Source organism: Globicephala melas, chromosome 3 (genome assembly GCF_963455315.2).
Source record: "Globicephala melas chromosome 3, mGloMel1.2, whole genome shotgun sequence".
In the NCBI taxonomy this organism is placed as follows: domain Eukaryota; kingdom Metazoa; phylum Chordata; class Mammalia; order Artiodactyla; family Delphinidae; genus Globicephala; species Globicephala melas.
In genome coordinates, this window is record NC_083316.1 from 165,565,041 (window position 1) to 165,592,146 (window position 27,106).

General features: G+C 61.0%; 4 protein-coding genes across 5 annotated transcripts; 2 read left to right on the forward strand and 2 right to left on the reverse strand.

Annotated features, from left to right (window-relative positions):
* Positions 1–293: 293 nt before the first annotated feature.
* STXBP2 (syntaxin binding protein 2) lies at positions 294–8,562 on the reverse strand. The gene is made up of 19 exons (XM_030879517.3): positions 8,493–8,562; positions 7,174–7,223; positions 6,816–6,897; positions 6,303–6,379; positions 6,098–6,176; positions 5,907–6,010; positions 5,355–5,503; positions 5,100–5,184; positions 4,882–5,012; positions 4,683–4,790; positions 4,339–4,396; positions 4,125–4,190; positions 3,950–4,030; positions 3,365–3,503; positions 2,770–2,879; positions 1,856–1,951; positions 1,022–1,107; positions 748–905; positions 294–427 (listed from the first exon to the last, which is right to left on the reverse strand). Exons 1-19 carry the CDS (start codon positions 8,527–8,529, stop codon positions 342–344), a joined length of 1,782 nt encoding a protein of 593 aa, XP_030735377.1. The 5' UTR covers positions 8,530–8,562; the 3' UTR covers positions 294–341.
* A 4,939-nt stretch (positions 8,563–13,501) lies between these two features.
* Positions 13,502–14,980, forward strand: PCP2 (Purkinje cell protein 2). Its single transcript, XM_060297226.1, has 4 exons — positions 13,502–13,583; positions 13,705–13,837; positions 14,065–14,189; positions 14,796–14,980. The coding sequence occupies exons 1-4, from the start codon at positions 13,581–13,583 to the stop codon at positions 14,913–14,915; spliced, it is 381 nt and encodes a 126-aa protein (XP_060153209.1). The 5' UTR covers positions 13,502–13,580; the 3' UTR covers positions 14,916–14,980.
* PET100 (PET100 cytochrome c oxidase chaperone) lies at positions 14,972–16,411 on the reverse strand. The gene is made up of 4 exons (XM_030879518.3): positions 16,321–16,411; positions 15,619–15,705; positions 15,435–15,467; positions 14,972–15,129 (listed from the first exon to the last, which is right to left on the reverse strand). The coding sequence occupies exons 1-4, from the start codon at positions 16,345–16,347 to the stop codon at positions 15,046–15,048; spliced, it is 231 nt and encodes a 76-aa protein (XP_030735378.3). The 5' UTR covers positions 16,348–16,411; the 3' UTR covers positions 14,972–15,045.
* A 205-nt stretch (positions 16,412–16,616) lies between these two features.
* On the forward strand, positions 16,617–26,899 carry XAB2 (XPA binding protein 2). Of its 2 annotated transcripts, XM_030879515.2 has the most exons (19): positions 16,617–16,705; positions 17,809–17,957; positions 18,262–18,385; positions 18,619–18,816; positions 19,962–20,096; positions 20,176–20,340; positions 21,621–21,765; positions 22,235–22,386; positions 22,473–22,592; positions 22,709–22,840; positions 22,944–23,075; positions 23,179–23,292; positions 24,536–24,698; positions 24,807–24,997; positions 25,217–25,339; positions 25,424–25,595; positions 25,808–25,937; positions 26,068–26,171; positions 26,266–26,899. In XM_030879515.2, the coding sequence occupies exons 1-19, from the start codon at positions 16,655–16,657 to the stop codon at positions 26,325–26,327; spliced, it is 2,562 nt and encodes an 853-aa protein (XP_030735375.1). In that variant the 5' UTR covers positions 16,617–16,654; the 3' UTR covers positions 26,328–26,899. The 2 variants fall into 2 exon arrangements, with proteins under 2 accessions (XP_030735375.1, XP_060153216.1); XM_060297233.1 differs by lacking the exons at positions 26,068–26,171; positions 26,266–26,899 and having other exon boundaries at positions 24,536–24,712.
* Positions 26,900–27,106: the final 207 nt, after the last annotated feature.

Here is a 27,106-nt window from a genome sequence, read left to right on the forward strand (position 1 = left end):
TCATTTTCCGGTGCCGTCAGCTTTCGGCGCCATTTCACCTCCTCTGCAAAGCCACTGGCGTCATTGGCCCCCATGTTTTTGGAAGGGGGACCCAAGAAGTTGGCCAAAACCTAGCAGCTCGTAGATCTTGGAGCCAATATTCAAATTAGATCTTGGGATGCCCTCTGGAAGGACAACAGGATGGGGTGGGGCCTGAGGCACAGGTCAGGGAATGGGACCCAAGGGTGGCAGTCCTCGTCTAGCTCCCATGGAAAGAAAGTGAGGTGGGTGCCAGCTGGCAGAAACATGGGAGTTTATTTCTCTGAAAAGGGCAGGGGGCAGGTCAGGCGGGGGTGGGAGGGTCAGGGCAGGGAAATGTCCTCCAGCTTCTGGTCCAGCGTCTTGAGGTCATCCAGGAAGCGGGTCGGTGTGAGGATGTGTGAGGAGCCTGGGCAGGAGGATGGGGTTGGGGGAGTGGCCTCGGCCCCTGACACCCCCAGGTGGGGTGCTCGGGAAACCAGGCCCTGACCCTAAGGCCTCAGAAGGCTCACCCCTCGGAGAGAGAGGGGTCCACTTCTAGGTGACCCCTTCCCTGGGAAGCCAAGCCCTAGCCCCTCAGGTATCCGGTATCCTCTCACCCAGGCCCTGTGGAGGCTCTAGGCTTTGGGCACCCAGAAGGCACGCAGCTGTCAGTCCCCCAGGGACCCACACACAGGGGCAGGCTCCCGGCCCCACCCCAGCCCAGGGGCCCCAGTCCTGGCCACTCACCGATAAGCACCTCCCACTTGCCATCAGTGGCCCTGGTCACCTCATAGGCGGCCCGCATCTCTGACATGGCCACACCGCCCACGATGTAGACGATAAGCCGGGGCCCTGCCCGGGCCTCCACGCCCGCCTTGTTCTTGTGCCAGTGGCCGAAGCGGGCGCTGCCCGGGGGAGACAGGGAAAGGTCAGTCGCAACAGCAGACCACCACCCCCATACCCAAGCCTCACCTCCCACAGGCCTGGGCACAGCTGGGGCGGGGGCATCCCTGGGCCTCACCTGACAGCAGCCTGGGAGCTGGGCGTGGGTGCAGGGTCAGACACGAAGGGCCACAGCTTCCGGTCCAGCCGGTCCTCCACAGCATCCTGGGGCCAGAGGAGGAGGCTGAAGAGAGGGGCCCGGGCGACGGGGTGCACGGCCTGGGGCCCCCTCCATAGGGTGTGTTCATGGGCCAAGATCCTGGCAGATGGGGGCCACCATCTGTGTCTCCAGCCCCTTGGCGACCCAGGACTCTGGGCCCCTAACTTCTTAAGGACCCTGCTCCTCCTCAGCTCCGCAGGGACCCAGAAGTGTGGGCCCACAGACCCTTGGGAACCCAGGATTCTGAGCTCCCTGCCCCTCAGGTACCCTGGAGTCTCAGCATGCAGAGTCCATGGGGACATGGGGGCCGAGGTCACCGGTCTCCAAGCAGGCGGAGGTGCCCGGACTCCACACAGACGGCAGGAGGCCAGGAAGCCAGGTCCCTGGCCTGGTCCTTTGTGTTGCTGCTACTTTTGGTTCCCAGAACGGGCAGGGACTGGCATGGGGAGGACAAAGGGGGACCCAGGGGGCTTTCTGGGGGGCAGGAGCGAATAGAGGGGGACAGAGGAGGGGACCAGCAGGTGGAGAGGAAATGAAGCTCCCCTATGAGGGACCCCTCTGACACCCCACTTCCTCCAGTGTGGGCCTGGGATTGCCCCCATGACAGCGCAAATCGGATGCCACAGGGATGCCCATAATGAAGGATTTCCCCTTAAGCCTGGGGGCTTAGGACGGTGATCAGGAAGAGGGCTGAGCGTTGCCTGGATAGGGGCAGGGGATGGGGGTCAGGCCCCAACCCCCCAGCAGCGGTACCTCCATCACATCCTTGATGATCGGGGTCCAGCGGGACAGCTGATAGGTGGGCTCTGAGCGCTCCCTCCGCTCCAGCCGGCTTGTGGTCCCACAGCCCTACAGGCGGGGCGGGCCGGGGTCAGTGGGGGAATCAGGGAGAAGGAGGCGGGTCATAAATGGGGCTGGGGGCTTGTCGGACTTGGGAAGGTTGCAGACAAAGATGGAGAAAGGGGACAGAGAGAAAGACAGAAGGAAGGAGGGAGACAGAGAGAGAGACAGATGCAGAGAGAGCGAGGAAGGGAAAATGAGAGAGAGGGAGGAAGAAATACAGAGGCAGTGAGACAAAGATGCGACAAACAGAAAGATCAGGACTAAGAGAGAAAGATGGAGACAGATGTGGGAGGACACAGAAGCAAGGGAACTGAGAAGTGGCGGACAGGGCGACAGACGGGCGCCTGGGAGAGAGACGGAGGACCAACCGGCAAGGGGAGAACATGAGAGATGCGCCTGGCCAGAGGCGGAGGCAGGGTCAGGGGAAGCGGAATGTGTGGAGGTCGGAGCACAGGAAGCTGCCATGTGTGTCCCGCCCAGGTCGGTGGCCCTCAGACCTCTGGGAGCCCAGGGTCAACTGTGTGCCCCATGCTGGTGACCCGGCTATCCGCCCCCGGGACTCGGACCACATGGACTGGGGCTCTGACTATGCCTTGCCCGCCCTGTTTCTCCTATGACTGCCGAGGCTGGGGACAGCCCTGGTGCCCCCCGGTCCCCAGACCCCACTCAAGCCTCCTGTCCTCCAAGAACCACATCATGCCCTGCGTACCCCTGCCCTGGTGACGTGCCCTCCGCCCCCAGTCACTGCCCTCTGACTCAGTGCCCGCTCCCCAGGCGGCCCCACCCCCATATCCGCCTCCCCCCCAGTCTCTGCCCCAGCATACCCCGGGGTTGGTGACAGTGCCGCCCAGCTGTTCCAGGTTCTGGATGAGGCTGCTGTGTGCCTGCACGTTGGCGTGCTGGATCAGCTTGGCCAGGTTCTCCTCGCTCACACCTGGAGGAGGCCGATGGGTGGGCTGACGTGGATGGGATGCTCACGGGGTTGTGGGGGAGGGGAGGGTGGGGGGACAGAGGTGGCCATGCACACTTCTGGGTTGAGGGGCTTGCGGTGGGGTGAGGAGGTGGCAGAACCATGACAGGAGCAGCCTACAGTTCAGAGACCCTCGGGACCAGGGGAGCCACCAGGCTGGCGCGGGGGCGTTCCTGATGTTAGAATTCTGGATGCGAATCCCAGAGGGGGTAGTAGACTGGGGGACCCTCTGGAATCAGTTGAGGGGGCCAAATTTGGAGACGTCATAGATTTGCAGGCTCTCCATGCCAACGGAGGCCAATGGAAGGAGGCCCAGGGTCCACAGGGGTATCTGTGGGGTTTGGGGGCATCCCGAGGGTAGGGCAACTGTGGGGTTTAGAGAGTCCCAGGATCACTGGAGACCGCGGTGAGTGGCGGTATACCAAGGCCCCCCCTTGCCCCCTACCCACCATTCCGTAGAAGAATGTAGAGCAACAGAACCCGGATCTTGTCGTAGGCTGGCACTGCGGCGTCCAGAAGCACCGGCACGATCAGCTTCATGGCGTCCTTGATCTTCTCGCCCTCTGCGTCAGAGCCCATGGCTAAGTCCTGTGGGGCATGGGGGTCAGCCACTATGTGGGGGGACGGGGCGGGGCAGGACCATCCCAGGGGGCTCGGCAAGACCTTTGGGCTTCATTTCATCTGACCACCAGGTCTCTGAAGGTTCTACACGTGTTCGCAGAGAGGCCCCACCCCTCGCACACGCCCGTCCTCTCCATAGGCTCCACCCCCTCGCAGCCCCAGCCTCTTCCCCACGGGCCCCACCCCTCACACAGGCCACACCTCTCCATAGGCCCCGTCCCTTACCCTGGTCCTACCTTTCCACGGGCCTGGCACCCCCACAAGCCATACTCTACCCCAGAAAACGCCCCTTCACAGGCCCCGCCTCCCTCACAGGCCCTGCCTCCCCACAGACCCCGCCTCCTCCACAGACCCCGCCCCCCACGCCCAGCCTCCCCTCCACAGACCCCACCCCTGCCCTGGGCTCACCCCACCTGCTCCACACTGCACAGCTTCTCCACAGAGCCCTTGAAGTGCTTCATGCAGTCATCAGCTAAATGCAGGTGCGTAGAATACTGAGGGGCAGAGGTGGGAATTGGGGTAACAGAGGTGAGCCAGGGTGGAGACGGGGTGGCAGTTGGAGGGGGCAGGTTCCCCGCCCCCGCTCACCTTGTTCAGCTCCTTCTGGTACTGTGGCATCTTTTTCAGGATGTGGGACAGGTCTTTGATGTTGGCCTGGGGACAGGAAGGAGCGTGAGCCAGGCCCTGCCTACCGGAGGCCCCTGCTGCAGGCTAGGGATCCAGACTGAGGCCCCGCCCCCATCTTTGGGGGGGAGGGGCGTTCCTCCCAAGCTGCCCACCCTGACACAGGCCCACACCCTACCTTGTCTGTGGTCAGCCTCTTGCTCTCACAGAATGTTTTCAGGAGCTCCGTGACCTTCCTGGCAGTGAGAGTGGGCAGGGGGCAGGATGGGGACGGGTGCCAAGACCGTAGTTTGACGGCAGAGTTGGGGGGCATTGCACGGCCAGGGGATGGGAGCCAGGAGACACAGGCCACGTGCGAGCCCACACTGGGGACGCACCGGGGAGGCCAGCGGAGGGGTGTGGCTCGTGGAGGGGCGCTCACCCACAGCGGGAGGCCATGTACCCGGTCCACAGAGGCGTGGGAGGGGGTGGGGACCGCGTGCGGAAGGGCCCATACCCCCGGCGCCCACCACGTGCCCGTACTTGGACACATCTGCGATGTGCATGTGCCGCAGGTCCACCCACAGGTCATCGTCCTCGTCCAGCAGCACGGCCTTCTCCCGGGCCTCGCTGAGCCCCGTGGTCTCATACCTGGGGGAGCAGGAGACATGAGCGTCGGGCGCACTGGCTGAGGACCCAGGTCCGCAGTGATGGCAGATGGCGAGTCCCGGGGTCCACCCACCTGTACGTGTCCTGCTCGATGTCCAGCAGGTCATAGGCCATGGCCTGGAAGGTGAGCTCGTGCAACAGTGGGGACACGGGGTCGGCTGCCCGGTCCATGATGAGGAGCTGTGAGCGACTTTTCTCAGGGCCCTGGGGTGGAGAGGGTGGGCAGGGATGAGGACATTGACCCTGACCCTGGCTGGGTCCTCCCCCCACCTCCCCAGAAAGCCCCCTCACCTCGCCCAGACTGGGAGTGTCTGCCTTGAAGGCGTTCAGCTTGGCTAGGACGGCGTGGGCCAGCTGGGCCGTGTCCTCTGGGCCCCTGGGGGTGGGGTGGGCAGATGTGGGGGGGGCTCAGGGCGTGGGCTTGGGGAGGGCCAGGCGCAGACTGGGGGTCGGGGATGGGGTTAGGGACCAGGGTGAGGACTGGGGCTGGGGTTGGAAACAGGATGGGGTCAAGGTCAGAGGGTGGCATCCAGGTGGGGTTCCCACTTATGGTAGCGGATGGCCGGGTACTCTTGCAGTGTGGCGCACAGGGTGGCGATCTGCTGGGCCAACGCTTCGAGCTGCCGTGCCCGCTCGCTGGCACGGAAGGGGCAGTAGAGATTGTAGGTGCTGTGCGGGGCATCCAAGGAGAACACCTGGGAGGGCACAGAGCCGCCGCTGGAGGTGTAGCCTTGCCCAACTCCAGCAGCCGCCATCTGCCACTCCCTGGGGCTTCCTCTGGTCTCTGGAGCCTGCTCTGCCATCTAGGAGGCAGGCCTGGGGTAGCCCCCAACTCCTGTCTAGAGAAGGAGGTGGAGAAATACCTCAGTCCCCTCCAACTTGGGACGACGCTGAGGTGAGCTCTATGCTGCCCCCTGCCGTTACCCAGTGGGACAGTACTCCGGGTGCCACAGCGCTAGGAGCTCATTCCGCCCGGTGTTGGCTCCTTTGCTTTCTGATTCAGTGTCCCCTTTACTTGTCTTGGTGCCTGTTTCTGAGGGAACCTGGGACGTTTGGTGACAGACCCCCACCCCTTCCCAGGACTAGGCTGGGCTGTACCTGAGCCTCGTACGGGAGGAAGGCAAGGTGGATCTCTTTCAGCGTCTTCACCACCTTCGCCAGCCGGGAGCGGCCCAGCTCACAGAACAGGGGCTCGGGGCAGGCTGGGGTGGGCAAGAGGGGGCATCAGGCCAGGGCAGCCCACACACCCCCTCGCCCTGACCCCCACCCCACTGGCTCTCCTCACTCACTGTCGGTGAAGAAGATGTGTGCCGCTTTGTAGGTGAAGGTCGGGGTCCCCTGGAAGTCTGCGATCAGGGCCTGCACCGACTGAGGAATGCGGATCACTCTCCAGGCCTGGCCCCTAGACTGACCATCCCCTGCCCCAGCCTCCAGCCAGCTGCCTGTCCCCCATACACTGCAGACATGCGCGCACACACCCGCTCACATAGGCACCTTCTCCGTGGGGCTCAGCAGATAAATGGCCTCCAGACTGGGGATGGGTTCTCGCCGTTTGTTGATGTCCTCCACAACTAGTAGGAACAGAGGAAGGGGCACATGATGGCAGTGGGGCCAGGGCACATGGGGAGTCTCTGACTCAGGGAGCTGGACACTTGGGAAGGAGGGTCAGATCCTGGAGTGAAGCAGGGGGACTGCACTCCCTAAGGGTCCAAAGCAGGAGGTGCACACCCACGGGTCACACAGCTAAGAGCTACATGGGCAGGGTCCTGCACATTCGGGGGTCACATAGTCATACCCCTTGGGGATCGCCCATAGAAAGTTATCCACTCTGGACGTCACGCACTGAGAGTCCTACATGGGGTTCCACATACAGGGGCTGCACAGCCATGGGCTCCCAAATCAGGGCTGTCTGTGCGGTAAGCTGCATATTTGGGAGTTCTGGAGAATTTGAGGGGATCCCACACTCAGGTCCCATCTGGGCAGCATGGGGTGGGAGTGTCCACTCACTGGTGATGCCCTCAGCCAGGATGTCTGACATCTTGCAGCAGGACGACAAGATGCGCATACTCGGGTGGTCCATGATGAGCACCTGTCCAGATGGATGGACAGATGGACCGGCGGACAGACAAGAGGGTGGGAGAGGCTGAACCTGTCCCTGAGGAGGGGCTGGGGCAGTGGGCAGGCCTGACAGCTTCAAGAGCTGGTTGAACACGAGGACCCAGGACCCCATCCCCAACCCACCGCATCCCAGACTGGCCCACCAGACCCCACCTCTGTGGACCAGCAACCTCCTTAAGGAGTTGGAGGGAGTCCCACATTCAGGGCCCCCCACATGGGTTTGGACAAGGCATTGTCTCACCCCTACCTTCCACTCCCCATCCTTCTTGACGCTCCGAATGACTCCGCTCAAAATTTCTGCGGGGAAGTGAGGGGCAGGCTCAGGATGCCAGCTCCTCTGGTCCCACCGTGCCCCCAAACCTTCTGGGTCCCGGGCTGGACCTCCATCTGAACTCACATTTATTCCTCCCCCCAGTCCTGTGAGGTGGCTCCTAGTCACCCCCAATTTATAGACAGGGCCACTGAGGTTCAGAGAGGAGAAGTAAGTTGCAAAAGTACCCTCAGCACTTAAGTGGCGAGTGCCTGAGGCATAAGTAGCCACTGGATAACTATGCTTTAGATAAACGAATAACTGGAAAGCCAAGACTCACATAACAGGTCTACCTGCCTCCAGAGCTGGGCTCTCAGCCTCCCTATCTGCTACTCAAGTACTCCTGGCCTGTATATTTCAGCCACACCCTCATTTGACCTCCATCAGTTTCCCCTGGACCAGAACACAGGACCCCTGGATCCCTGGTCTGAGGCATGCCTGGCTGTGGTCATCCCATTACCCAACATCCAGCCTCAGTTTCCTCATCTGTATAATGGAATCAGCGATTCTCCTATCTCCCCATTAACTCCTATGTAGGAGACTCCTTTTTCAGTTGGGGTTTTGGGGGTTTGAGCCACACTGGCCCCTGCCTAGTGGAGGGAGTGGATAGGCAGCCCCGCCCGGCAAGAGTATCGTGTCCACAGTTATCATGACGGCCAGGGCGGAAGGAGCCGCTGAGGCCGGAACTACCGGAGGTGGGGGAGGGGGCGACCTCCACCCCTCCCCCAAGAACCCAGCCTGCGGGGCCTGGATGCCTGGGTCCTCTAGCTGCATGGGGTTCGTAGCGACCGGGCAAGGAGGAAGGCGTCCCCCACCCATGGACCTGGATAGGGGTCCGGACGCGTCGCCTGAGCACTCTCACCACCTGGGGTCGCTGACCAGCGCACCCAGGCCCGGACCCCGTCCGCACCAGGGGCCCCAAGAGTCCAGCTCGCCGGACTTCGCCCGGCTGAGATCCGGGAGTCTGGATGTCCAGGTGTGCCCTCCCCCCGCTGGCACCCTAGGGGGCCCAGGAGTCCCTGCCCAGCGCCTGTCTACGCCACCCTTAGTCTGATTCCTTTAGGTCCCCGGAGTTCTGTCTCCCAACTTTGTTCCGCTCTCTCAAGGGAGGGACGGGACATCCAGCTGAGGCCAAGTCCCCGTCCGCCCCCTCGAGCGTCAGGTGCTCGATGCCCAGCCAGGCCCCCAACTCCCCGCCGCTTGGGTCCCAGAGTCCGTGCGCACCCGGCCCCCCGCCCCCAGGAGGCGGCACTCACTCTCCCCCACCACCGCCTTCAGCCCCGAGGGCGCCATCTTCCCCTAGGGGCGCCGCCGCTTCCGGGTCTGTCCCAAGGTGGGGGCGTGGCCCTGAACGTCATCCACGTGGACTCCGCCCCGCGGGGCCTGGCTCCCGCCCCCTGCGCACCTGGCCCCGCCCCGCCGTCGGTTTTCAGAGAGGTTGCTGGGTTCCGTGTGGAGACGACCCTCGAATGAGTCCACGCAGACGCGCACCAAGTCGCCGGACGACGCACTCACAGACGTGAGCTCAGACACACTTCCCTAGCTTGTGTGCAGCGAGAAAGTGGGATCGCAAGGCAGTAATAACCTCTTCATCTTCCCCAGGCACAGCTCCACCCTGCCCGAAGTTTCTCTTTGTCTGAAAGATACTGTGTGCCCACCCGGAGCCGCGGGGCCACAAACCCGTGCCCCACTTATCTAACGTACCCGAGTTTAGCAGCAGCAGCGGGCTTAGGCAACACTTGATAAACTGGGGAGGAGGCCTGGAGGGATGGTTGAAGCTAAGCCTGTACCTACTGTGTGCTAGGGACCCGTGCCAGGTTCTCAGTCGATCCTGCCAGAGACCCTGACGGGAGATGCGGGATAGACAATGAAACAGGGGCTAGGCCGGACCCTTGTCCAAGGCCACGTGATGAGTAGGCCTATTGCAATCTGAAACACGAGTCTGTCCCCGGGAGGTATGCTGGTCATGGCCTTGCTGATACGCACGTGCATTCAGTGGCATGCTCAACGGCTTGCATACTCTCTCTCTCTCTCTCTCTCTCACACACACACACACACCTCAATTCACGCTGGACTAGAAATTTCAGGGCCTGCCCCTGCTGTGCACCAGCAAAGGGCTGACACCTTGTCATGCAAAGGGCCCAGTCCAGCAGCACCTCATCCTTTAAATGAGGATTTAAAGTGTGACACACGTGTGTGAATGCAGAGTCCTAAGCTCGTTCATTCCCGAACCCATGCTTTTATTTGACCATGTTTCTTAAGAGTCGGCCAGGTGCCAGGTCCTCTGCCACTTTCATGGGACAGGCATGGGACTGACCACAGTGAATAAGACAAGAAAGCCTGCCAGGCAGCACTTAAAGTTGAATGGAGGAGGAGGGGATAGAAAATAATCGGTTATGCCTTAAGGAAATAAACAGTGACCTGATAACAAGTGCCACAGTGGGGGGCGCTTTATTGAGGGTGGTGCCAGAGGGGTACCCTATGGGTGTGGCCTTTAGGCTTAACCCTGAATGACATCAGGGAGCAACCATGCAGAGAGAAGGGAGGGATGAGCTCAGAGGAGTGGCTGGAGTGAGGTGAGGATGGAGGGTCTACGGAGGCCAGACCTCTGTGGGACGTAGTAGGACTAACCCGATTTGCCTTGGATTGAGGGGTTCACAGGACCCAGGACTTTCAGTGCTAAAACTGGGACAGTCCTGGGCAAACCAGGATGGCTGTTCTCTCTATGTAGGAGTTTGGGGTTTTCTTTCCTTTTTCCTTTTATTTCTTTCTCTTTCTCTTTCCTGCTCACCTTCTCTTTCTCTCTCCCCCTCCCTCCCATCCTCTCCTTTTCTCTCTTTCTTTCATAGTTTTATTGCAATATAATTCACATACCATACAATTTGATCACGGAGAGCATACAATTTAATGGCTTTTAGCATATTCACAGTTGTGTATCCATCACCAGTCAATTTTGTTTTTTAAATTTACTTTATTGACATATAGTTGATATACAATGTTAATTTGTGCTGTACATCAAAGTGATTCTGAGAATATACATATATGTGTATATATATATATATTTAATTAATTATTTATTTTTGGCTGCGTTGGGTCTTCCTTGCTGCACGCAGGCTTTCTCTCGTTGCGGTGAGTGGGGGCTACTCTTCATTGCCGTGCACGGGCTTCTCATTGCGGTGGCCTGTTTGTTGCAGAGCAGGGCTCTGGGCGTGCTGGCTTCAGTAGTTGTGGCACATGGGCTCAGTAGTTGTGGCTCATGGGCTCTTTAGTTGTGGCTCATGGGCTCAGTAGTTGTGGCTCGCAGGCTCTAGAGCGCAGGCTCAGTAGCTGTGGCTCACAGGCTTAGTTGCCCCATGGCATGTGGGATCTTCCTGGAGCAGGGCTCAAACCCGTGTCCCCTGCATTGGCAGGCAGATTCTTAACCACTGCACTACCAGGGGAGTCCCTATGTATGTATTCTTTTCCATTATGGTTTATCACAGGATATTGAATACAGTTCCCTGTGCTGTACAGTAGGACTTTGTTGTTTATCCATTCTATGTATAATAGTTTGCATCTGCTAATCCCAAACTCCCAATCCATCCCCCATTCTCCCCTCCTTGGCAACCACAAGTCTGTTCTCTATGTCTGTGAGTCTGTTTTTGTTTTGTAGATAAGTTCATTTGTGTCATATTTTAGATTCCACATATAAATGATATCATATGGTATTTGTCTTTCTCTTTCTGACTTACTTCACTTAGTATGGTAATCTCTAGGTCCATCCATGTTGCTGCAAACGGCATTATTTCATTCTTTTTCATGACTGAGTAATGTTCCATTGTATATATTTACCACATCTTCTTTATCCATTTCTCTGTCAACGGATATTTAGATTGCTTCCATGTCTTGACTATTGTAAACAATGCTGCAATGAACACTGGGTATATCTTTTCATGTATCTTTTCAAATTATAGTTTTGTCTGGGTATATGCCCAGGAGTGGGATTGCTGGATCATAATGTAGTTCTATTTTTAGTTTTTTGAGGAACCTCCACACTGTTTTCCATAGTGGCTGCACCAATTTACATCCCCATCAATGGTGTAGGAGGGTTCCCTTTTCTCCACACCCTCATTAGCATTTGTTATTTGTAGATTTTTAAACGATGGCCGGCATAACCAGTCAAGTTTAGAACATTCCCATGATCCCAAGGTGCTCGGGTTTTCTCCTGAGGACAGTGGGGGCCAAGAGAGAGTTCTGAGCAGGGGAAGGAAGGGACCCTTGCAGCTCCTGGGAGGAAAGATGGATTGCAGGGGCAAAGGAGGGAGCTGGGAGATCCTGAGGAAGCTGGGACCACCTCTAGCTTCTCAGCCTGTCCCCTGGTGGTGAGGCTCTGTAGGGTCTGCCGCCTCTCATTTTACTCAGTGAGGGTGACCAAGGTGTTCTGCTGTTATGGGTGCAAGGCTGCCCACAGAACAGAAAAGTGTGTTGAAGTCCTAACTTCCAGAACCTTAGAACGTGCCCTTATTTGGAAATAGGGTTTCTGCAGGTGCAATTAGTAAAGATGAGGTCGTGCTGCAGGAGGGTGAATCCCTAAAGCAACGTGACTGGTGTCCACGTCTTATGACAGCCATGTGAAGGACACAAGGGGGACATCTGTGACAACAGAGGCAGAGACTGAAGTCCTGCTGCTACAAGCCAAGGGACACCAAGGACTGCCGGCAGCCACAAGAACCCAGGGGGAGGCAAGGAAAGACCGTCTCTTCCATGCTACAGGAGTATAGCCCTGCCAACACCTCGATTCTGTACTGCCGGCCTCCAGAACTGTATGACAATAAACGTTTGTTGCTCTAAGCTACCCAGTTTGAGACACTTTGTTAAGGCAGCCTGGGAAACTAATATGTCCGGGGAGGAGCAGGACATCACGTTGGCATCCGGGTCTTGGGGCCATGGAGAGGGTGTGAATGGGGGCTCCGGATGGTGGAGGGCTGCCTGGAGAGGAGGACCAAGCTTTTCAATTGAGCAGAGGTGATGAGAGCGTGGCCCGTGTATTCCGAGAAGAAACTTTAACTGGTTTCCAGAAAGGCATCCTGGGGATGGGGTGGGGTGCAGGTGGGATCCTCCCAGCATCCTCCTCTCCCGGGGCACTGAGGGAGAGCCATAGCTGCTCAGCGGAGGGGGCAGGCACCTTCCTCCCCAGGAGTCTAGCCTCCAGTTCCTAGGTGGGGCTGGGGGGAAGATCAGAGGAGACAGACCAACCTGGCATTGGTGGTGGGGAGACAGGAGCTACCAGACCTTCCTGTTTTGGGAGTAGGGGGTGGGCAACCAGACCAGGGGACAGTGAGCAGAGAGGAAGGGTGGCCAGGAGACAGAGGCCAGCCGGTGGTGCCTCAGGGGTCCTCGGGCCCAGCTTCCCCTCTTCCCACCACCTGCGGACGGCAACTGCCTTTCTGGCAGATATCGGTGGGCAAGCTGGGTAGCTTCAGACCTCACCTCGGCTGCCCTAGGGCCCTGTCCTCTCCCTATGGGACCAAGCCCACCCAAGCTCCCCACTGTGGGGGCGCTGCTTTGGCCGACTGCTGCACCCCACCTGAGAGTCCCTGGGGCCCAGCGAGTCCTGCCGGGCCAACAATGTCCGAACCCAGGTCACTCTGCCTCCTGCCCCCACGGCAGCCCCCGCCTCACGCTGCAAAAACGATTATCTGGATCATCTTTATGGGGCTTAAGCTTGGGTGGGAGCAGATGGGGCGTGAGCTGGGGATTTGGGGCTGGGTATCCACTCCCCGCCACGTCCCAGCCTCTTAAAAAGCCTTCTCTGGCACGGGGCCAGGGCAGAGGCCAGTGGAGAGGTGGACAGGACCCAGGGGAGGGGAGCAGGGACAATGATGGACCAGGAAGAGGAGGATGGGGGCTCGGCCTCCTGCGACAAGGTGAGCAGGCCCCGCCCCCCCACACCACCAACTCAAGGACCCGTGAATGACAAGGCTAATGAGTTTGTAGCGCACCTAATTAGCAAGTGAGTCTCCTGGGACCCCCGACCCAGTTGCTGCCCAAGAAGGTGCTGGTGGGCGGGAGGGTCCGAGTGCCTAACCCAGCCCCAGGGCAGAGGTCAGGGCTCTTAGTGCTGACCCCCTGTGAGGTGAGGGATGCTGGGACTCAGGAGCTGTCAGGGGGACGTTCCCCTGGCTCGTGTCCCAGCCCCCGGGCCACCCCGCAGTCAGGCCCCAATCTAGGACGGTGGCCCTCTCCCTTGGGGCAGCACCACGTGACATGGCACTGCTGGTGTGGCCCCTGGGGCGGGGGCCGGGATTGAGGAGACTCATGTCTCATTTGGAGCAGCTCTGCAGAGCAGCACATCGGCGGGCACCATGGTGAGAGCCACAGAAGGGGCAGGGCAGGCCCGGGGGTCGGGGGGAAGCTGGCCGGCCAGGAGGGGAGTTGAGGGCTCCTCCAGCTGAGGGGCCGGCCGGACTGAGTGTGTGTGCCCCCCAGGCGGGCTCCCCAGACCAGGAGGGCTTCTTCAACCTGCTGAGCCACGTGCAGGGCGGCCGGATGGAGGAGCAGCGCTGCTCACTGCAGGCGGGGCCGGGCCCAGCCTCCGAGGGCCGTGAGAGCGGGCAGGGAGGTGTGCGGAAGTGGGCGTGATGGGGGGGGTGTGAATGGGGCAAGTGCCCATCTAGGGGACCAGTGGGCAAGGGTCTGAGAAAGTGAGCAGGCAAGTGGGGACAGAGATGTCTGCGGGTTGGGGGCAGATGTGAGCATGCTTCCTGGAGAATGTGAGTGGGGGTGGAGGGATGGGTTGGGGGCCTCCAGCTGGGCTGAGTTCTTCCCCACGGCCTCTGCTTCATGCAGAGAGCGGCCCTGCACCCGAGATGGACAGTCTCATGGACATGCTGGCCAGTACCCAGGGCCGCCGCATGGATGACCAGCGTGTGACAGTCAGCGCCTTGCCTGGCTTCCAGCCCCTGGGCCCCAAGGTAGGTGATGTTCTGCCAGGGCTGAGGAGAGACCAGCCACACTGATCCCTCTAACCCTGCCTCCCACCCCCACCCCTGTCCATCATCTGCCCCTGGGGATGAGCACCTGGTAGGAGCGCCCACCCTGCGTACTTGCCAGGCACAAGACCCCAGCTCATCCAATACCCCAGTTCAGAGGTAGGACAAAGGCCCAGACAGGGCTGGGAAGACATCGAGGTCATGCAGGGGGCGTGTTAAAGTCAGAGCTGTGGCCAGAACTTGTGGCTCCCGCTCCCAAGTCTGAGAACTTCAAGGAAGCGAGAGAGAATAGACCCACTCCTGGGAAGACACCTTGAGGGTGGAGAGCATGTGAGCTCATGCCCAGGACACATCCAGACACCCATGTGTCCATGTCACACGTACTCACCCACAGCTTGGCTTCTGATCAAGATCCCAGGGACGTCCCCAAGACCCACCAGCTCCCAAATACCACCCTAAATGCTGAGTAACTGAGGAGTGGAGAAGCTCAGGGATGGTGGGGCAGATGGGGGGAGGTGGGACTCCGGTTGCCACCTGCACCGGCCAGCACTGCCCTTGGCCCTCTGGCTGACCCCTCTGCATCTACAGGATGGAGTACAGAAACGAGCCGGGACCCTCAGCCCCCAACCCCTCCTCACCCCTCAGGACCCGACTGCACTCAGCTTCCGTCGAAACAGCAGCCCCCAGCCCCAGACACAAGCCCCGTGAGGGCCTGAGGCGTCCTGGGCCCCACTTGGCCCCCCAAAGCAGACAATAAAACACTTCCACGAGCAACGAAGAACCGTGTATGTGTGTCATTCTGTGGGTGGAGAGGCAGGGATTCAGGCACTTGGAGGCCTCAGGACCTCTGCTGGGCAGCACGAAGGAGCTTTTCCTCCCGCTGCTTCCGTATCCTTTCTTTGAATTCTTCTAGCTCTTGGCGCTGGGTAAGGGAGTGGGATGGGAAGGAAGGAGGGGCGTACACACCTCAGGGCCTGGACCTCTTTCTCAGCACCCCTCCCTTTAATCCCCCAGACCACCACTTCACAGTTCAGTGACTACACTGGAAGCCTATGCCAATTATAACCCAGGTCCAAGTGGGATTAGCTTCAACCTTCAGGGAGAGGGCAATAAGGAAATCACGTGTCCTTCCACTCTCGGTTCCCTGTCCATGACTGAGGGTCCCATCATGGCCACAGGAACCCACGTTCCTCCCTCCTCCGGTGGGAGGAAAAGGAGGTTGCTTACCTTGTCTTCATTCTCAGGGGGCCACAGCTCCCTCTGTAGGGACAAAGTCACAGCTGGATACACAAGCCAGGAGCCTCCAGAGCCCCACACCCAGGGCAGGGTTGGCTCAGGGGAGGCAGACACTGGTCCCCATCAGCTTGGTGCCCCATAACCTCCCCCACCCCCGGAATGAACCTGTGCCCACCTTGCGCTGTATGACATAGTCCTCAAACCACCCGGCCTGATTGGCAATCCAGAACATAGCCACAGGGAAGGTGAGGTAGATGGTCATCTGGAAGGGCAGGGGCGAGATAAGAAGAGCCAGGAGTCACCCCCACCACCCCCAAACTGTGCAGAGGCTGCTTAGAGCCTGGAGGACCATCCCCTGACAGAGACCAGTGGTGCTTCCCCAGCGCCCCCAGAACCCCAAAACTCCCATCAAGGGTACAGAAGCCATACACCTTAAAGTCTAGCCTCCATAATCCAAAAGCCCCCTCCAAAAGCCCCCTCCGAGTCCGGGAGACTCCCTCTCAAAGAAACATACACACTCTCTCTCTCTCTCTCTCTCTCTCTCTCTCACACACACACACACACACACACACACACACACACACACAGTCGCCCCAGGAACAGAAAAGCTCGTACTACAGTAAAGGCATCTCTCTGAGATCTCATTATCCCACCCCCTCCCCAGATCACCCTTCTCAGAAGGCTTTCCTCACACCAGCCCTCCCAGAGCCCCGAACCCTGTGCCCCTTCTCTGGGGTTCCAACCGTAAAGGTCCCTATCAAATCTCAGGAGCTTTCGCTCCAGAGCGCCCTCTCTCAGAGGTCCCCCTTTTCAGAGCCTCCTCCTCAACCAGGAAGACCCCGCGCCCAGGCCTGCAACCGTTCCATTGCTCACTGACCCGAAACACCTCCAGCTTCATCCCCATCTCGCTCTTCTCAGGCTTCAAAGCCGCTTCCGCCCAAAGCCAACCATCCAGCAAGACAGCAGCCCATTGGGAGTCCGAGGGTTCCACTGCTGAACCTGATTGGTCCGATGAGCTTCGTGATGACGTCATATTCGGGCGCTTCTTCTCTGCTTCCGGTAGCTGGACGTCTACGTGAAAGTCAACAACGGAGGGCGCGCAATCGGGAAGGGTTCAACCAATAGGAAATGGGTCTGGTTCGAGGGGGCGGGCCTTCAGCCGGAGACGTCATTATAACGCGACTCCTGCGCGTACCTGGAGTGCCAGAAAAATGGTGGTGATGGCGCGCCTCTCGAGGCCCGAGCGGCCGGACCTTGTCTTCGTGAGTCCGCGGCGGGCCCGGGGGTGGCCTGCCTGGGGGCACTGGGGCTTAGATGCCTCAGGAGATTCGGGCATGGCAGCCCGGGGGATCTAGGCCAAAGTTATGCCGGTCTGAGGGCAGGAGGACCCTTACGGGCCAGAGACCGGATCATGATGTACGGGCCAGGCTGGTCAGGAGCAGAGGTCTGGTGCTAGAGCCCAGGTGACCTGAGCAAAGAGCAGGTGGTTGGAGTTAAGGGCCTGGCGTCCCGGGCCTGGGGCGGAAATGGGAGTGGGAGAGAAGGGAGACTCGCGTAGCTCAATCTTGAGAGGCCTGGTGTTTGAAGTAAAGGCAGGACGACCAGTCCAGGTCTCTGGTTTCAGTGGTAAAATCTTGATGTCTTGGGTAACGGTCTACGTTTGGTCCTGAGCGTTATAGTTTCTGGGATAAGGGCATGGTGTCTGGACCGGGAGAACCCTGGAATCAGAAGTAAAGACCGGGTGATGTGGAGCTGATCAGGCGATGGCCCGTGGACTCCTGAAGAGTCAAAGGCTTGGTGTTTGAAGTAGAAGCCTGGCATCTTCACTAGATTCTTGGTGTCTCGAGTTAAAGGCTAGGTATCCTGTACATACCTTTCTTTCTGAGATAAGGGTCTAGCTTCCAAGTTCTGGGGCAGAGTTGAGCTAGACTCTGGCTAGTGGGGTCCTGAGGTGCCAAACGTCTCGTGTCTGGGAAGAGCCATGTTGTGAGGAGGTGACACTTGATGTCTAGGGCAGAGGCCTGGCGTCGGACCAGGGTCTTGGTGGCAAAAGAGTCTGGTGATCTGGGCCAGAGTGGATAGCTTGATTAGGAAGGCCAAAAGAGTGACGTCTGGGTGACAGTCTCATATCTGGCCTAGAACGCTGTGACCAAGGAGTCTGATGGTCTGGGTCAGATTGTAGGCAGTAGTATTCTGAAGGGTCTGGACCAGATTCCTGGTATCTGGGTGTCTGGTGACCGGGCTCCCGATGGTGAGGAGTGTGGGATCTGGGACCTGGGGAGGGGTCTGGAGTTTGGAGTGGAGTGGTGCTGCGCGCAGGCTCTGAGAACAGGTCTGTCTTCTCCCTGTACCCCGGCCCTGGCAGGAGGAGGAGGACCTCCCCTATGAGGAGGAAATCATGCGGAACCAGTTCTCCGTCAAATGTTGGCTCCGCTACATTGAGTTTAAGCAGGGTGCCCCGAAGCCCAGACTCAATCAGCTCTATGAGCGGGCGCTGAAGCTGCTGCCCTGCAGGTGAGATTGGTTGCAGCTGCCCTGCCTGCCCCAGCCCCACACCCACCCCACCTTATCCAATCAACCCAGAACTTGCTAGTACATCCCACGTGACTGCTATGTGTTGTGTCGCCGAATATACATCCCCTGATCTGTGAGCACACCTTCCCTGACGTCCCGGCCATTCCCCTGTCGCAGAGACTTGTCACCCCTCCCTGGGCCCCTTCTCCCAGCACTTGTCTCGTGAGGCAGAGTGAAGGGTCCCGAGGTCCATGAAGCTGACCGATCATTGTCTGCCCCTCCCCTCTCCCCCCACCCCCCCCAGCTACAAACTCTGGTACCGCTATTTGAAGGCGCGCCGGGCACAGGTGAAGCATCGCTGTGTGACCGACCCTGCCTACGAAGATGTCAACAACTGCCACGAGAGGGCTTTTGTGTTCATGCACAAGGTGGGGAGGGGGCCTGGCTGGGCCAGGGGATGAGTGGGGAGGTGGGGCTCAGAGTCCACGGAGGTGGACAGAGCAGGGGGTTGGAGTCCTGTGGCCTCTGTGCACTCAGGGTTGAGCGAGACTTGGTTCTAGGGGGACGGGACTTCCGGGTCCTGCTGCAATGGACATCTGGTGTCTTTATGGCCTGGTGGTGGTGCTGGCAGCTCAGACCCTGCCTCTCCCCGCACCTGCAGATGCCCCGGCTGTGGCTAGATTACTGCCAGTTCCTGATGGACCAGGGACGCGTCACACACACGCGCCGCACTTTCGACCGTGCCCTCCGAGCGTTGCCCATCACACAGCACTCTCGTATTTGGCCCTTGTACCTGCGCTTCCTGCGCTCACACCCCCTGCCTGAGACTGCTGTGCGGGGCTACCGGCGCTTCCTCAAGGTAAGCCCCTCAGAGGGCGAGATGGGGCCAGGCTCAGGCAGGTGGGCCGGTTCCCCCAGGTCAAGACTTTCCGGAAACCGGCTCGTTGGGACACTGTCTGCCCTAACAGACAGAATATGGGAACGAGGCTTCTTAAGACAGGGTTTTGTTTGTGAGTTCTGTGTTTAATCTCCAGACAGTTTGCTAGTAACCATGTCAGGTATTAAGACAGGTGCCGGGGACAGTGTGGCTAAGACAGTTGCTGCCTCCATGGAGCTTTCAGTCTGACTTTGCAGACAGATACATATTACCTGACCCCATAAATCAGAGTAAAACTGCAGCCACGGGAGAGCAGGGAATAGGAAATAAACGACTAGGGAAACAAATAACAGGCAGGGCTGACAGTCGAGGTGCAAATAGTGGGGAGGCACTGTGTAGTTTTCCTGAACTTATAATGTCTCTTACGCGTCCTGAAATGCTTAGCATGGTGCTGTTTAGGGGCTGTGCAGGCTGGACCACTGATGCCTAAGCTCAGTCAGGACTGAGACTGGACCACTGGGGCGCAGGCTGGACCAGTCAGGACTGAGACTGGACCACTGGGGCCCAGGCTGGACCAGTCAGGACTGAGACTGGACCACTGGGGCCCAGGCTGGACCAGTCAGGACTGAGACTGGACCACTGGGGCGCAGGCTGGACCAGTCAGGACTGAGACTGGACCACTGGGGCTGAGGCTGGACCAGTCAGGACTGAGACTGGACCACTGGGGCCCAGGCTGGACCAGTCAGGACTGAGACTGGACCACTGGGGCGCAGGCTGGACCAGTCAGGACTGAGACTGGACCAGTCAGGGCCCAGGCTGGACCAGTCAGGGCTGGGGGTGGACCAGTGAGGCCCAGGCTGGAACAGTGAGGCTCAGGCTGGAACAGTCAGGACCCAGGCTGGACTAGTGAGGGCTGAGGCTGGACCAGTCAGGGCCCAGTCAGGGCTGGAGCTGGACCAGTGAGGCCCAGGCTGGACAGGTGTGGCTATGACTGGGTGTGTGGGGCGAGCTCTTGTCCGGGACAGTGGTGGGTGGCTGACAGAAAGCCCAGAGTGGGAGGGGGAATGGTGGCATGGCGGCATGGCCCTGTGGCCCCACTGACAGCTGGCGGGTGGATGGGTGCCCAGCTGAGCCCCGAGAGTGCCGAGGAGTACATCGAGTACCTCAAGTCGAGCGACCGGCTGGACGAGGCCGCACAGCGCCTGGCCACCGTGGTGAACGACGAGCGCTTCGTGTCCAAGGCTGGCAAGTCCAACTACCAGGTGGGCCCCGGGGTGACGGCTGGGCGGGAGGGCTCGCCCTCTCAGGGACAAGGCTGACGCTCCTTCCCATGCCTTGCAGCTGTGGCACGAGCTCTGCGACCTCATCTCCCAGAACCCAGACAAGGTGCAGTCTCTCAGTGTGGACGCCATCATCCGCGGGGGCCTCACCCGCTTCACCGACCAACTGGGCAAGCTCTGGTGCTCGCTGGCCGACTACTACATCCGCAGCGGTCACTTCGAGAAGGTGCTTGAGCACGTGGGGCTCGGGAGCGGGGTGGGGTCTCCCTCCAGCACGTAGTATTGGGGGACGCCTGAGGACACGCGTGTGAGCAGAAGACGTGCACGTGGACCGCTTTTGCCTTTCTGAAGGTGGGGAGAGGCAGGCATCACGGCCCTGCTGGCGAGTGCACCCACCTCAGGCCAGCCAGACCTGGATCTCTCTGCTCTGGCCTTGGACCTGCTTCAGCTTGGGTGTCCTCATTTGCAAAATGAGAGTGACAGTCACTTCCTTGCCTACTGGGACTCAGGCACCGAGCGGGTGTCCGATGTGAGGGTCCCTCCCGAGGTGTTGGTGTTTCTGTCAGTGTCCACGTTGGCTGTTCTCCTCATCGGGCCATGGAGTGGCGAGCTTGGGGCCGGGGTGGGGGGCGGGGTGTGGAGCTCTGAGAGGTCCCCAGAGGGGCTGGCTTGGGAATGGCTGGGGAGGGGGGTGCCGGGGGGAGCAGAGTGGGAAGGAGGAGCTGGAGGGGGCTCAGAGGGGTTGGTGAAGGACTAGGGAAGGGGGGCCCTGCAGGCTGAGGAGGGGCCGGCTGTGTCCTGCTGCGGGGAGCCGCCAGCCAGCCAGCCGTGAGCAGGACATAGGCCTGACCAGGTGTGTGTCTTACAAAGACCCTTCAGGCTGACACTTTGAGTGGAGCGCACAGGCCGAGGCCAGCAGCAGGAGACCGGCCAGGAGGCTGCTGGAGCCAGCGGCCAGGCAGAGGCAGAGGGGCAGGATCAGCCAGGGCCAGGGGTAGAGCAACGGGCCCGCCCTTGGTGGGGATGCGCCTCGCCCACGCCAGCACTTTCCTTTCATGCTGCCCTCAGGGGTTGGTGTGGGGGGTGATGGGGAGAATGTGAGCTGCAGAAGGGGGATCGGGCAGGCGTGAGGGGTACTTTGTAGCAACGATTGAGCACTCCATGGCAGGCTGAGGTTAGGGTCCCTGCAGGGTGGCTGGTCACCTATTGGGTCTCACTGGGGCCAGACCCTTTATGCGTCTCACTCGAGCCCCGCAGTGACTCTGCATTAGGGGCTGTCACTGTCAGTTTACTGCTAAGGAGCTGAAGCCTCCAGCTCACTCTGGCAGAGGACGGGAGGGGAGCTCCGACCACGGCCGTGCGCTGACGGAGCTGGGCAGGCCCGGGAAAGGCCCTCCGGGGGTTCCGATTTGGGACTGGTGCCAAGGGCGGTGCTGCCGGATGCCCTGTGTGCATGCGGTGGGCACACGTGCCTCTCCTCTGCCAGCACTTTCCCCATCCCCACAGGCTCGGGACGTGTATGAGGAGGCCATCCGGACCGTGATGACCGTGCGGGACTTCACCCAGGTGTTCGACAGCTATGCCCAGTTCGAGGAGAGCATGATCGCGGCGAAGATGGAGACGGCCTCGGAGCTGGGGCGGGAGGAGGAGGGTGAGCAGCAGGGGTGGGCCGCAGGGCTCGGAGGGGTCCCGAGTGGCTGGGTCAGGGAGGTGTGGGGCTTGGGGTCAGAGGCCAGCAGGGAGGGAGTCTGAATGGGCACTGCGGGTGGGATCTCGGCGGGTAGCCAGGACTGGGAACACATCTCAGTGGGGCTTGGGCCGGCCACTGGCGGGAAGGGAGAGCTGGCTGGACAGCAGGCATGGTGGGGGGGCGCCTGGGCCAGAGCTTGGCAGGGAAGAAGGGCTGGGGGGAATGGTGGGGATTGGAGGGGGTTCCAGAGTAGCCTGGCCCCAGGGCAAGTGTGAGGTCAGGGTGGCCCTGGGGCAGCTCAGGGAGGGAGTGCCCGGATGGACAGTGGGGGGGAGCTGGGGGCTGAAGGGAGAGACCTGAGAGACGGAGGTGGCCGGGGGCCGCGTGCTGAGGCCTCCCCCCGGCTCCTGTCTTTTCCCACGGGTCCCAGACGACGTGGACCTGGAGCTGCGCCTGGCTCGCTTTGAGCAGCTCATCAGCCGGCGGCCCCTGCTCCTCAACAGCGTCCTGCTGCGCCAGAACCCGCACCACGTGCACGAGTGGCACAAGCGCGTGGCCCTGCACGAGGGCCGCCCGAGGGAGGTACGTGGCGGCCCCGCCCCCCGTCCCCAGGCCCCGCCCTCCCCAACCAGGGCCCTGCCCAGCCTGACCCAACCCTTCCTGCCCAGATCATTAACACGTACACGGAGGCCGTGCAGACTGTGGACCCCTTCAAGGCGACCGGCAAGCCCCACACCCTGTGGGTTGCGTTCGCCAAGTTTTACGAGGACAACGGGCAGCTGGATGACGTGAGTGCCGTGTTGCCAGTGCGCGTTGCATGAACGAGTACTTACAGGTCCTCCGTCCAGCGCCCACAGCCGGGCGGGTGGGTGGGGTCTCAGCTTGGCCTCTGCCCGCCCCACAGGCCCGCATCATCCTGGAGAAAGCCACCAAGGTGAGCTTCAAGCAGGTGGACGACCTGGCCAGCGTGTGGTGCGAGTGTGGCGAGCTGGAGCTCCGGCACGAGAACTACGACCAGGCCTTGCGGCTGCTGCGAGTAAACACAAGCCCGGGTTGGGAGGGGGTGGGGGAGCCTCAGGGTGTGTGATCTGGTCCTGGACACCCCCGCGGCTTTCCCCCTGCTGGCGCTGCCCATGCAGAAGGCGACGGCGCTGCCCGCCCGCCGCGCCGAGTACTTCGACGGCTCGGAGCCCGTGCAGAACCGCGTATACAAGTCTCTGAAGGTGTGGTCAATGCTGGCCGACCTGGAGGAGAGCCTCGGCACCTTCCAGGTGAGCCGCCAGGATGGGATGGGGGCGTGGGATGGGACACGCCCCGTGGAGGGCCGCTGACTCCACCCCTGGGACACGCTCTGACCAGCCCCCTGCCCCACAGTCCACCAAAGCCGTCTATGACCGCATCCTGGACCTGCGCATCGCCACGCCCCAAATCGTCATCAACTACGCCATGTTCCTGGAGGAGCACAAGTACTTTGAAGAGAGCTTCAAGGTGAGGGGGCCCCGGACGGCATTGTCCCTACCCGGGCTGCCATCACAGCCGACTGGGAGGCTTAAACAACAGAGACGTGTTTTCTCAGTCCTGAAGGTCGGAAGCCTGAGATCAAGGCGTCGGCAGGGCTGGTTTCCTCTGAGGCCCCTCTCCTTGGCTTGTAGAGGCTGTTTTCTCACTGTGTCTTCACGTGGACACCTTTTTGTGTGTTTTTGGTGTTCCTCCTGTGCCCAGCTCTGCTTTTGTGAGGCTGTCAGTTGTATTGGAATGAAATTTACCCTAATCTCTTTTTTTTTTTTAATTTATTTATTTTTGGCTGCGTTGGGTCTCCGTTGCTGCGTGCAGGCTTTCTGTAGTTGCGGCGAGCGGGGGCTGCTCTTTGTTGTGGTGCGCGGGCTTCTCATTGAGGTGGCTTCTCGTTGTGGAGCACGGACTCTAGGTGCACGGGCTTCAGTAGCTGTGGCTCGTGGGCTCAGTAGTCATGGCACACGGGCTTAGCTGATCTGCGGCACGTGGGATCTTCCTGGACCAGGGCTCAAACCCGTGTCCCCTGCATTGGCAGGCGGATTCTTAACCACTGTGCCACCAGGGAAGTCCTCTCTGTTTAACTTAGTTGCTTCTTTAAAGATCTTATCTCAGAACACAGTCTCGTTCTGAGGTACGGGGAGTTAGGATTTCAACTTGAATTTGGGGGGGACACAGGTCAGCCTGTCACAGGCACGGAGTTCTGCCTGTGTGTGCGGGGGTGCCCCTGCCTTGCTGCGCAGGCGATGGGTTGTAGGCACGTGGGGTGTTTTCCATGTGCATGTGTACGTGTGGCGGGGCTTTGCCCCACTGTCTGAGGTTTTGTCGTGTACAAGTGGAGACTGTGCACATACATGGACGGGGAAGTCATACATGCGCGCGAGTGCCCCCTCTGCCTGAGTGGCAGGCCCTGCCCCTCTGCCTGGGTGGTGAACCTTCTTCCGGGACACCGGGCTGCAGTGTTTGCAAGCTGAGGTTCCACCCTCCTCTTCAGCCATAAAGTCACTGACTGATCCTAGTGAGCCCTAGTCCAGCTCTGTCTTCGGGGTCCTTGCAGCCTGTCCAGGGAGACAGGCAGTGCACAGACACTCTTGGCTGGGCTTTGATTGCGTGATCACGGGGAGAAGTGGGATGGGGAGAGGTGGGCAGACAAGGGGCCTACTTGCTGAGCCCTAAGGAGTCTCCCCCTGCGGACTCACACGACTCTCCCTCGGGGCAGGCATACGAGCGTGGCATCTCGCTGTTCAAGTGGCCCAACGTGTCCGACATCTGGAGTACCTACCTGACCAAGTTCATCGCCCGCTACGGGGGCCAGAAGCTGGAGCGGGCACGGGACCTGTTTGAGCAGGCGCTGGATGGCTGCCCTCCCAAATACGCAAAGAGTGAGGAGGGCCAGGTGGGCTCGGTGGGGGGGGGGGGGGCTGGAGGGGGCATCACGGGCCCAGCCACTGACCTCTGACCCCCCCCCCCCCCGCTGCATCCTGTCACAGCCCTGTACCTGCTGTACGCGCAGCTGGAGGAGGAGTGGGGCTTGGCCCGGCACGCCATGGCCGTGTATGAGCGCGCCACCAGGGCCGTGGAGCCCGCCCAGCAATACGACATGTTCAACATCTACATCAAGCGGGCGGCCGAGATCTACGGGGTCACCCACACGCGCAGCATCTATCAGAAGGCCATCGAGGTGCCCGCTGCAGGGGGTGGGGTGGGGAGCTGGGGCTAGAGAGGGGGAACAAGGGGTCCTGTAGGCAGGGTATCCGAGCGAGCCGGTGCGCGCGTCTGTGGGGAGGCCCGCCCGCCCAGGGGCCGGCCTGGTGTGCTGGGAACCACCGGGGCTCCCCAAGAGGGGCGGCCCCCTCCGCCTCACATCCCACCCTCCCTGATCCCTCCCGACCCCGCCCAGGTGCTGTCAGACGAGCACGCCCGGGAGATGTGCCTGCGGTTCGCGGACATGGAGTGCAAGCTCGGGGAGATCGACCGCGCCCGGGCCATCTACAGCTTCTGCTCGCAGATCTGTGACCCCCGGGTAGGGACGGGTCCCGGGCCCGTGGGTGTGGGAGTCTGCGGCTGAGCCAGCTGGCTCACGTCCCCCGGCCCCGCCCCTCTGCAGACGACCGGGGCCTTCTGGCAGACGTGGAAGGACTTCGAGGTCCGGCACGGCAACGAGGACACCATCCGGGAGATGCTGCGGATCCGCCGCAGCGTGCAGGCCACGTACAACACTCAGGTCAACTTCATGGCCTCCCAGATGCTCAAGGTGACGGGCAGCGCCACGGGCACTGGTGAGCAGCTGTGGCCCAGTGGTGGTCTCCCAGGTCTGGGAGCATCAGGGTCTCCTCTGCCTCCCCTGCCTCAGGCTGGGAGCTCCTCGAGGGCCAGGGCCTCAGGCCCAGGTCGGGGGGCGCCCAGCAGCACTCAGACCGAGGCAGGCACCTAAGGCCGTGGTTGAGGACAGCTTGCCCACGGCGTCTGACCCCCACGCTTCCCCCCACAGTGTCCGACCTGGCCCCCGGGCAGAGCGGCATGGACGACATGAAGCTGCTGGAACAGCGGGCCGAGCAGCTGGCGGCTGAGGCCGAGCAGGACCAGCCCTCGCGGGCCCAGAGCAAGATCCTGTTTGTGAGGTGAGGGCGGGGCGGTGGAGCCGAGCTGGGAGCGGGCCAGCTCTGCAGGGGGGAGGGGCGGGGAGGTTGGGGGGCTGCCGGGCCTAGCTGAGCAGTATGGCCCCCTCCCCCGGCCGCCTGCCTTCCCCAGGAGTGACGCCTCCCGGGAGGAGCTGGCCCAGCTGGCCCAGCAGGCCAACCCAGAGGAGATCGAGCTGGGCGAGGATGAGGACGAGATGGACCTGGAGCCCAATGGTAAGAGGCCGGCTGGCCAGGCGGGCTGGTGGGCGGAGGCGGGGGCGGGACCCCCTCCTGGAAGGTGACTGAGTCCTCCTCGTCTCACCCCCAGAGGTGCGCCTGGAGCAGCAGAGCGTGCCGGCCGCCGTGTTCGGGAGCCTGAAGGAAGACTGACTCCCATCCCCTACCCCCTCCACCGCTCCCCCAGTGAAGCTTGTGTTTGTACGTTCTGGTCTGAGCCTCCTTCCTCCCCGCCTTCTCCTACTGCCTCGGTGCCCCTGGGGACTGCCAGCTCAGTGCCGCCCTGCCCCCCACCCCACCCCCCCAGATTGGCCGGTGTGGGGAGGTGGGGCAGCTGGGCTCCAGGCCAGGGCACACGCTCCACCCTAACCCCGCAGAGCCAGTTCTGGGCTCGGAGAGGCCAGTCTCTCTGCCGCCTGAGGCCCTGAGCCTGGAGGGGGCCCCTGCGCCCCTCCCTCTCAGCAGATAGAGATACTCAGCCTCCCTACCACGAACCCTTCTTCCTTGGATGAGGGCATCCCCCTCCCCTTGGGAAGAGGCTGGGCTGAGAGCTCCGGAGGCAGGCGGGCCCCAACCAGCTCTGTGATCTAAGCAAGGCGCTTCTCTCCCTGGACAGCTGCCAGGAGCCAGACCTCAGCCGTGGGCCATGGCCTAGGTGCGGTCCTTAGTCCTAAGCTCCCGGAAGCCATTAGCGGGCTCTAAGCTAGTAAAGGATTTTAAGCATTCGGGGACTTAACCGGATTTGTGCCCTGAACGGGCCAGGCAGGCTGCTGTGGGGACCGGCTTGTGGCAGGAGGTGACTGGGGGCGCAGTCACGGGGACAGAGAGAGGCGCGCGAGCCAGAGAGGCCCTCGGGAGGTGAATGTGTGGGTTCCAGTGGCAGTGGAGGGGCTGAGCTGCAGGGAGACCCGAGCTCCGCCCGCTCGAGCTTG

What these genes read in the sequence shown, in the direction of transcription:
- STXBP2 (XM_030879517.3), bottom strand. Translation starts at nt 8,529, where the DNA reads ATGGCGCCCTCGGGGCTGAAGGCGGTGGTGGGGGAGA. An exon ending in ACACTCCCAGTCTGGGCGAG is followed by an intron (nt 5,013 to 5,099) that starts GTGAGGGGGCTT and finishes TCTCCACCCCAG; the next exon opens with GGCCCTGAGAAAAGTCGCTC. An exon ending in TCATCAAGGATGTGATGGAG is followed by an intron (nt 1,108 to 1,855) that starts GTACCGCTGCTG and finishes CTCTGGCCCCAG; the next exon opens with GATGCTGTGGAGGACCGGCT.
- PCP2 (XM_060297226.1), top strand. An exon ending in CCGTGAGAGCGGGCAGGGAG is followed by an intron (nt 13,838 to 14,064) that starts GTGTGCGGAAGT and finishes TGCTTCATGCAG; the next exon opens with AGAGCGGCCCTGCACCCGAG. An exon ending in TCCAGCCCCTGGGCCCCAAG is followed by an intron (nt 14,190 to 14,795) that starts GTAGGTGATGTT and finishes CTGCATCTACAG; the next exon opens with GATGGAGTACAGAAACGAGC.
- PET100 (XM_030879518.3), bottom strand. Translation starts at nt 16,347, where the DNA reads ATGGGGATGAAGCTGGAGGTGTTTCGG. An exon ending in TGAAGCTGGAGGTGTTTCGG is followed by an intron (nt 15,706 to 16,320) that starts GTCAGTGAGCAA and finishes CTGCCCTTCCAG; the next exon opens with ATGACCATCTACCTCACCTT. An exon ending in CCCCTGAGAATGAAGACAAG is followed by an intron (nt 15,130 to 15,434) that starts GTAAGCAACCTC and finishes TCCCTTACCCAG; the next exon opens with CGCCAAGAGCTAGAAGAATT.
- XAB2 (XM_030879515.2), top strand. Translation starts at nt 16,655, where the DNA reads ATGGTGGTGATGGCGCGCCTCTCGAGGCCCGAGCGGCCGGACCTTGTC. An exon ending in CTGAAGCTGCTGCCCTGCAG is followed by an intron (nt 17,958 to 18,261) that starts GTGAGATTGGTT and finishes CACCCCCCCCAG; the next exon opens with CTACAAACTCTGGTACCGCT. An exon ending in AGCAAGATCCTGTTTGTGAG is followed by an intron (nt 25,938 to 26,067) that starts GTGAGGGCGGGG and finishes TGCCTTCCCCAG; the next exon opens with GAGTGACGCCTCCCGGGAGG.